Here is an 8,013-nt window from a genome sequence, read left to right as displayed (position 1 = left end):
GAGTGTTAGACCGTTAGATATTTAGGCCTTGTTAGAGTTTATTCAGTGGTTGTTAGCTATATCTTTGTTAAGTCTCTGTGTATAAATAACTCTGTAAATCTCTCTGGTTTAAATGTGAAAAACATTGTTCATCAATCAACGCCATCCAGCTCCCCCCCACCTTCTCCACCGCCAAGTTCACTTTCTCCTTGTTGGAAATTTATATAGTAATGGAGATTAATGTTTCAGATGGACTACCATGAAAGCTTAAATAATATTTGGAGTTGTGGAGTTATAAATATTATTTTAGTTTGGTAGAAAGTAAATTGAGAAATATGAATATTTCGTACGGTTGGAACCGAATAGTACTCAGTTTGATTTGCATGATTCGTTGGTTTTACAAATTTGTTGGTGTTAACGAATCGTCGATTTTAACGAATCATTGTTTTTTAATCAAAACGATTGGTTGTATTAAATCGTTGCTTAAATGATTTGATAGATTTTATACAAATCGTGCTTAACGAATCGTTGTTTAATGATCTGGTAGATTTTGTATGAATTGTGTTTAACAAATCGTTGAATTGTTTCGGTGCATGATTCGTGTGAGTATAATTCGTGTGAATGGTTTCGGTGATTAAACAATTCGTGTGAATTGTTTTGAGTGCTTAACAATTCATGTGAATTGTTTTGGGTGCTTAACACGAAAGTGTGAATTCATTGGCTACATGCGTGTACTGTAAACATATATATATATATATATATATATATATATATATTACTTAATGATTTTGCATGCAGTGTATAAACCTATCAATGTTCATATATTACGAAATATAATGTACATGTTGTACATGGTTCAAGTGATATTTCATTAAAGATATACCTTGTAGAAGTTGGAGTATTAAACTACCAGTAACTTCCATGTAACATCTCCTAATCATCAAAATATTTTATATAAATATTTTGAGAGACATCTGAAGAATACAGAGAAAAGTTAACACAGGCAATTTACAGGCAATCAATTTGAAGGAAACCAAGATACTTCACAGTCCTACAGTTCTACAGGAAATTCTCAAACAAAGCAACTTGAGAATTTCATTATTTTCTTGTATCCCATAAGATTAAATCTTGAACCTTGTTGCTTTTATAGAGGGAGATTTAAAGCTGATAGGAAAGTGATTACACGCCTGAATATATCAAATGATCCAGATTTGTTCCCTGTTGTCTTCTGTATTTTTGTTGTATTTCAAATGTATTACAGAATACAAGCACTTTTTCCAACACTCCTATTATGTCTTCGTCCAGAACCCCAACCGCGCCTTCTTGTCGCCTACCAAGCTTCAAAGAAGGGGGTTCTCATTCTAAGTGAGGTAGGTATCATTTTTTCCTTTCTATAAGATGTTTAAAATTTAATTTTTATATTTCCTTTAGTTTCTTGATTGCATGATCTCAGTATTAAATGTTGCATAATAAATTTCCACATTTCCCCTGTGTATATCATGTAAAAACAGATTCCTATAGCAAAGGAAGGTGATTATAAATCCTTAAATATTTACGAATTTGTTATTCGACATTTGAAGAGGCTTACGAATAGACTCAACAATATATTAAGCCTTGTGAATTAATCATATCTATGCTTCACAATTTGCTGGTGCAGCACAGTCACTTGGTGCTAGAGCAATTCTGGTAAATAAATCCATGGAACATTACTCAAGTATGAGAGATAAATAACTTAATGGAAGAGTTCTTGCATAATTCTCTGATGACATTCTTGTCTATTATAGGGATTCAATGCAACATTAACTGAACCACTGGATTCCCAAGGAAGAAGAATGGATGAGTTAAAAGACATGGAGCTTAAGTTGCATCCAAATTTAAAAGAACCATTAAAACGGTTAAAACTGACAGAAATTTTCTTGATGAGGTTTTTGGTTTTGGATGTTAATGTTATTTTATATTTTTATGTTAATGATTTTTAACTTTATTTTTCCATGCAGAACTTTGGTGAATATAACATGTGGTTAGAAGCAGAATATAGGATGTTTTTGTGTCTTACTAAGAGCCAGAGAATTTATGCATGGATTGGATTGACAGTGTGAAGGTGCATTAATAAATGTTTAACAAAGTGTTCAATTGTTTAAATTTGTAATGTTCCTTATATTTTGTTTCTTGTATATCTTGGATTGACAGTGTGAAGGTGCATTAATAAATGCTATGATTTTCATGTCTTGTTGATTTTGTTAATTCTAACTATTTTTTCTAGGCAGAACAATTTAATCAAAAAAAAAAATTGACTTTTGAGAGTGTAAACTTCCCTTTTGAGTGTTGAAACTGAGTCTAGAATGATTTGTATATTATTTTTTATCTATGTTATACTGCTCACCTTTTTCTTTGTAATTAATAATAACAATCTTATTTATAGAGACACTAAGGCTAATGTATTACAAGCATTTAAGAAGAAATTTGTTACTGAAGATGTCCTTGAAGTCCTAAGAATCTTAAAGAAAGGTAATTCTGATCTTGCATTAATCTCCTTTTATATGAGTATATAATCCTTCACATTTTAGTTTATCGAAACTGTAATTCTTTAATTTAGTCAGGATAACAATCTCTCTCCCAATTAGGGTTTTCTCTCCATCTCTCCCAATTAGGGTTTTCTTTTACGTTTTCCGAGCGCACTCAACACGATCTCGGCGAGTCTCTGGCAGGGAGGACGCCAGCGTACGACGGCATGGCAGCTCCCACACGACAGCAGCATGACGGTGGTGTGGCGAGAATGGCAGAGTGGTGGGCCGATTTGGTTCTAGAAGATGAAGAAGAAGGGGTGATGGCCGAAGGGGTAGGGCAGCCGGTGATTGGCGATCCAGCGGTGGTTTACTCTGTTGTGGGCAGGTTCTTGACAGCCAAACTTATTAAGGTCGAGTATATGCGGCAGGTGCTTGCGTCCGTTTGGATGCCGGTCATGGGAATGAGGGTTACGGAGATGCATGCGAATTTGTTTCTCTTTGCCTTTTATCATGAAACGGGCATGGTACGGGTGCTTGAGGAGGGGCCCTGGTCTTTCGAGAATCATACTCTTGTATGCAGACAGGTTCCGGATGGAATGCTTCTGGGGGAGGTAAAATTGGATACTGTAGATATGTGGGTGCAGGTTTACGATCTACCGGTTGGATATACTGATAATAAGATTCTGGAGCAGGTTGGGAATTATGTTGGGAAGTTCATCCGGTGTGATAACCGACAGGTTGGTGGACTGGTAAAGATTTTTTATCGGGTCCGAGTGGCGGTACCGGTGGACAAACCTTTGAAACGGCGTATGAAGTTGATTCGTAGGGACAGAACATGGGGATGGGTTAATCTGAAATATGAGCGTTTACATAATTTTTGTTTCTATTGTGGGATGTTTGGCCACCTGGAGAAGTTTTGTTTGAAAGCACGAGTGTCCGGTCTCACTCCGGAGTTCTATCCATATGGACCTTGGATGAGAGCGGGGCAGAATAAAGGTCCCAGGCAGGTTGGTGCGGCATGGCTTTTACAACCGGTAGAGGGGGCGGGTTCGGCTAATGGCTATCGCCAGAGAGTGGAGGGAACAGCCTCCTCCGATGATAGCCAGAGTGATATACGGATGGCGGCTTCGGATGATGATGTAGCGCAGGGTGTGGTGGCCTCCTCGAAACGCCGCCGTGCGGTGGTGGGCCAGGATGGTGGAGAAACGGATGTGGATAGTGGTTCAAAAAACTTGCATATGGCGGGAACTGGTGCCCAGTCCCGCCCGAACCAATGAGTACTTTGAGCTGGAACTGTCGTGGCTTGGGTAATCCACAGACAGTTCAGGAAATTGTGGACATGGTGTCCCGTAAGAAACCCGATTTGTATTTTTAATGGAGACTATGGTAGCCCGGGATCATGCAGAGAGACTCCAGGTGAAGATTGAGTTGGATGGCCTTTTTTATGTTGACAATGTAAGAGTGAGAGGTGGTATGGCGCTACTGTGGAGAAGAAACAATACGGCTAGTTTGTTGAGTTACTCAAAGAACCATGTGGATATAGAGGTGAGTATACCAGGATTTAATAAGTGGAGAATGACGGGGTTCTATGGTTTTGCACAACGATGGAGGCGGAATGAGTTATGGGAGCTTATTAGATCATTATCACATCGATCTCAGCTACCATGGGTCATGATAGGCGATTTCAATGATTTACTGTATCAGCATGAAAAACGAGGAGGGAATCCGCATCCAGAGGCGCTTTTGCGAGGCTTTGGAGAAACCATAGACGAGTGTGGTTTGGCCCAGTTGCCAATGCAGGGATACCCGTATACATGGGAGAGGGGTGAAGGGACTGTGGACTGGATTGAAGAGAGGCTGGATAAGGTGCTAGTAACACAGGAATGGCAGGACGTGGTTAGGGATGCCAGTGTCTTAAACATTCTGACCCGACAATCAGACCATTCTGCTCTTTTCCTTGGGATTCTGAATCTTCGGGAAAGACGGAATGGAATGAGACGAAGGTTCCGTTTTGAGATGGCTTGGCTACATGAGGAGGGTTGTAGGGGAGTTGTGGAGAAGGCCTGGGTAGAAGGGAGGAATAAGGGGCTACAAGGTTGTATTCAACTCTGTGGAGACAGATTATCACGATGGGGAGGAGATAGATTTCATAAGTTTGGTGAACAGGCAATGAATCTTCGTAAACAGCAATTGCGTTTACGGGGGTGTATGGATCAGGCATCATTAGCAGAATACCAGCGATTGGAGGGATGTCTGGCTCAGATTGAAATACAGGAAGATGCGTATTGGAAGCAAAGGGCAAAACAGCACTGGCTGAAGGGAGCGGATGCAAATACGAAATTTTATCACAGGTATGCTTCTCACCGTAAAAAGAAGAATACACTTGTTAAAATTATGAATGATGATGGGAATTGGGTGGACGGAGAGGCTATGGGGACTGTTATAGTTGATTATTACAGGCGTATATTTGCTACGGGTCAGACTGAGACTGATACGGAATTTTATGCAAGTATTTTACCCCGGGTGTCACAAGCACAGAATGATGACCTGTTACGGCCGTTTGACAGAACGGAGGTCAAGGCTGCGTTGACAGCTATGTTTCCTGATAAGGCACCAGGTCCGGATGGAATGAATTCGGGCTTTTATCAGAATTATTGGGATGTGGTGGGTGAGGATGTGTCAGACTTTATTGTGAATTGTCTGAATACTCGTTCTTTTCCAGCTAATTTGAATGATACTGATATAGTTTTGATCCCCAAGAAAAAGATTCCGGAGTTAGTCTCGGATCTCCGGCCAATAGTGCTGAGTAATGTGATCTATAGAGTCATGGCAAAGATGATCTCGGCCAGGATGAAACCCCTTATGAATGAAATTGTTTCTGATACGCAAAGTGCATTTATACCTGACAGGCTGATAACGGATAATATTCTGGTTGCTGCGGAAGTTGGTCACTTTTTGAACAGAAAGCAGTGTGGTATGACGGGATGGGGTGCGTTAAAATTAGATATGGCAAAGGCATATGATCGTATGGAATGGTCGTTCCTACGTAATATGTTGATGGCGTTGGGATTTGATGGTAGGTGGGTGGAGCTAATTATGTTATGTGTGACCACTGTGTCTTATAATATTTTACTGAATGGCTCTCGTAGTTTGCCTATTACTCCAACCCGTGGACTTAGATAGGGTGATCCTTTATCCCCGTACCTCTTTATTATCTGTGCAGAAGGTCTATCACTACTACTACAACAGGCGCAGACCCAAGGAAAAATTCATGGCTGTAGAGTTGCGAGAGGTGCACCACCTATATCCCATTTGTTTTTTGCTGATGATAGCTTGTTGTTTTTTAAGGCAAAAATACAGGAAGCTGAGGTGATTAAACAGTGTTTAACACGATATGAAAGATTATCTGGCCAAGTAGTCAATTATCATAAATCAAGCATCTGTTACAGTAAGAATACGAAGGATGATGACAGGAATGATGTGGCACATATCTTAGGTGTGAACCAAGCTCCCAACTATGGGAAGTATTTGGGGCTACCCTCTTTTATAGGGAGAAATAAAAAGGCAGCTTTCTCGTATATTGAGGACAAGATCAGGCAAAGAGTTGTATCCTGGAATAAGAAACTATTATCACAGGCTGGTAAGGAAGTTTTATTAAAGAGTGTGGCTCAAGCTATGCCTACTTTTTTGATGAGCGTGTTCTTACTGCCAATAGGGATATGTACAGCCATTGAGCGAACCATGAATCGTTACTGGGGGGGTCTGGGAATGACCGTGGCATCCATTAGAAAGCCTGGGATAAGATGTGTATACCAAAGAAGTATGGGGGTTTGGGATTCAAGGAGCTACATGCGTTCAACCTGGCAATGTTGGGTAAACAAGCATGGCAGTTACTCACTAAGCCTGAATCTCTGGTTTCAAAAGTTTATAAAGCCAGATATTATCCTAAAGGGACTTTTTATGATGCATGTGTCGGGAGTAACCCAAGTTTCTGCTAGCGCAGTATTATGGCAGCCCATGATATGGTATGTAGGGGGATCAGGAGGAGAATTGGAAATGGGGATACAACTTTATTATGGGACCACCCATGGTTGCAGGACCAACATGAGCCAAAGATTCACACAGAAAAGCTTGTGCACTTGAGTGGTGCGACTGTCGAGGGATTAATAGACCCGGAGACACAGACTTGGGATTCGAATATATTGACAGATATTTTTGACCCCATTGATATACCCCGGATCTTGAAAATACCAATATCACCAGACTATGACGATATGTGGTATTGGTATGGGGACCAGGGAGGAAACTATACAGTAAAGAATGGATACAGAGCTATTATTGGAGATTATGGGCATACTACAACCGGGTTTGATAATTGGCTAGGCCTATGGAAGCTCAAAGTACCTCCCAAATGGAAAACTTTCTTTTGGAGAGAATTGAATGATATTCTCCCCACCACGACAAATCTAATTATAAAGAGAGTGGATATATAACCAACATGTGCTATGTGTGGAATGGCAAATGAACACACAATGCATGCTCTAGTATTGTGTGACTATGCTAAGACCATTTGGAGCCAATCTCACCTTCCAATCCCCATCAACATCACAAATATTTTCTATGATTGGTTTAGTGAACTATTGAATGTTTTAGACACTAACCAAATTATCCACGCAGCTGCAATTCAATATTACATTTGGAGAGCCAGAAACGGAGCGGTGTGGGATGCATGCCTACCACGCCCGCGAAAAGTTATTGCCACAGCTGTAACACCCCGGGATTTTTAAAACTTTTAAAGACAATATAATAAAGGTAAATGATTATAAATCCCAAAATACGTTTATAAGGACACGGGGTGTTATGCCACACCTGAGCTAGAGAACTCAGGTGCACAAGCTAAGTTCTAACAATCTCAATCAGTATCAATACAAATCATGGCACGCAGGCCGAAAGGGAAGAACTATCTAATCTACGCCCCAACCTCTAGCGCGCTCCAGTGATCTACTCGTCCGTGCCTGAAAGCCAAAATATATCTGTTCAGCGAGAGATGCTGGTAACCCACTCCAACGCGTTGAAATATAATACATATAGAGATATATATAGATATACGAAAACCATTTTGAACATGAAGATATATCCTACGAACTCTAGCTTTTAAAACAGGGATAGACTCGACACATAGAGCTAAACACAAACGGCAGTTATAGCAAGCATATATAGTTTGCAACAGGCAAGGTAGATAAGGCTGAGCATAATCAATAATCATAACCCAACATAAACAATCCCCAACGTAAATCCCGTAGTCACATCCCCAAGATACTCATAATCACAACTCATCCATATCTCATCACATAAGCACACTTTGTCGGCGCCACAGGACCAATCGCATGCCCATACATGAGGGTCAGCGCGTATAGCTCTGACACGGCCCCACAGCACCCTGCCCCGTCTCACAATACGGAGGGGTCGATCGCAACCGACTGATGAACCGCAGCTCATCATAGTTTGATCGCAACCAAATAGTGGA

At 40.6% G+C, this 8,013-nt stretch overlaps 1 protein-coding gene across 1 annotated transcript; it reads left to right on the top strand.

Annotated features, from left to right (window-relative positions):
* Positions 1-3,869: 3,869 nt before the first annotated feature.
* LOC109189300 lies at positions 3,870-7,256 on the top strand. The gene is made up of 5 exons (XM_019340092.1): positions 3,870-4,837; positions 4,946-5,562; positions 5,710-6,488; positions 6,584-6,886; positions 7,140-7,256. The coding sequence occupies exons 1-5, from the start codon at positions 3,870-3,872 to the stop codon at positions 7,254-7,256; spliced, it is 2,784 nt and encodes a 927-aa protein (XP_019195637.1).
* The last annotated feature ends 757 nt before the right edge of the window (positions 7,257-8,013 follow it).

The sequence above is a fragment of the Ipomoea nil genome, unplaced genomic scaffold (genome assembly GCF_001879475.1).
Source record: "Ipomoea nil cultivar Tokyo-kokei standard unplaced genomic scaffold, Asagao_1.1 scaffold1525, whole genome shotgun sequence".
Classification (NCBI taxonomy): Eukaryota; Viridiplantae; Streptophyta; class Magnoliopsida; order Solanales; family Convolvulaceae; genus Ipomoea; species Ipomoea nil.
The sequence above is the reverse complement of the archived record's forward strand: the minus strand, read 5'-3'. Positions and strand labels throughout refer to the sequence as shown.

Coding starts and splice junctions, on each gene's coding strand:
- LOC109189300 (XM_019340092.1), top strand. CDS start 3,870: ATGGTAGCCCGGGATCATGCAGAGAGACTCCAGGTGAAGATTGAGTTG. Junction 4,838..4,945: donor AATACGAAATTTTATCACAG/GTATGCTTCTCA, acceptor TGATTATTACAG/GCGTATATTTGCTACGGGTC. Junction 5,563..5,709: donor GATGGCGTTGGGATTTGATG/GTAGGTGGGTGG, acceptor TTATCTGTGCAG/AAGGTCTATCACTACTACTA.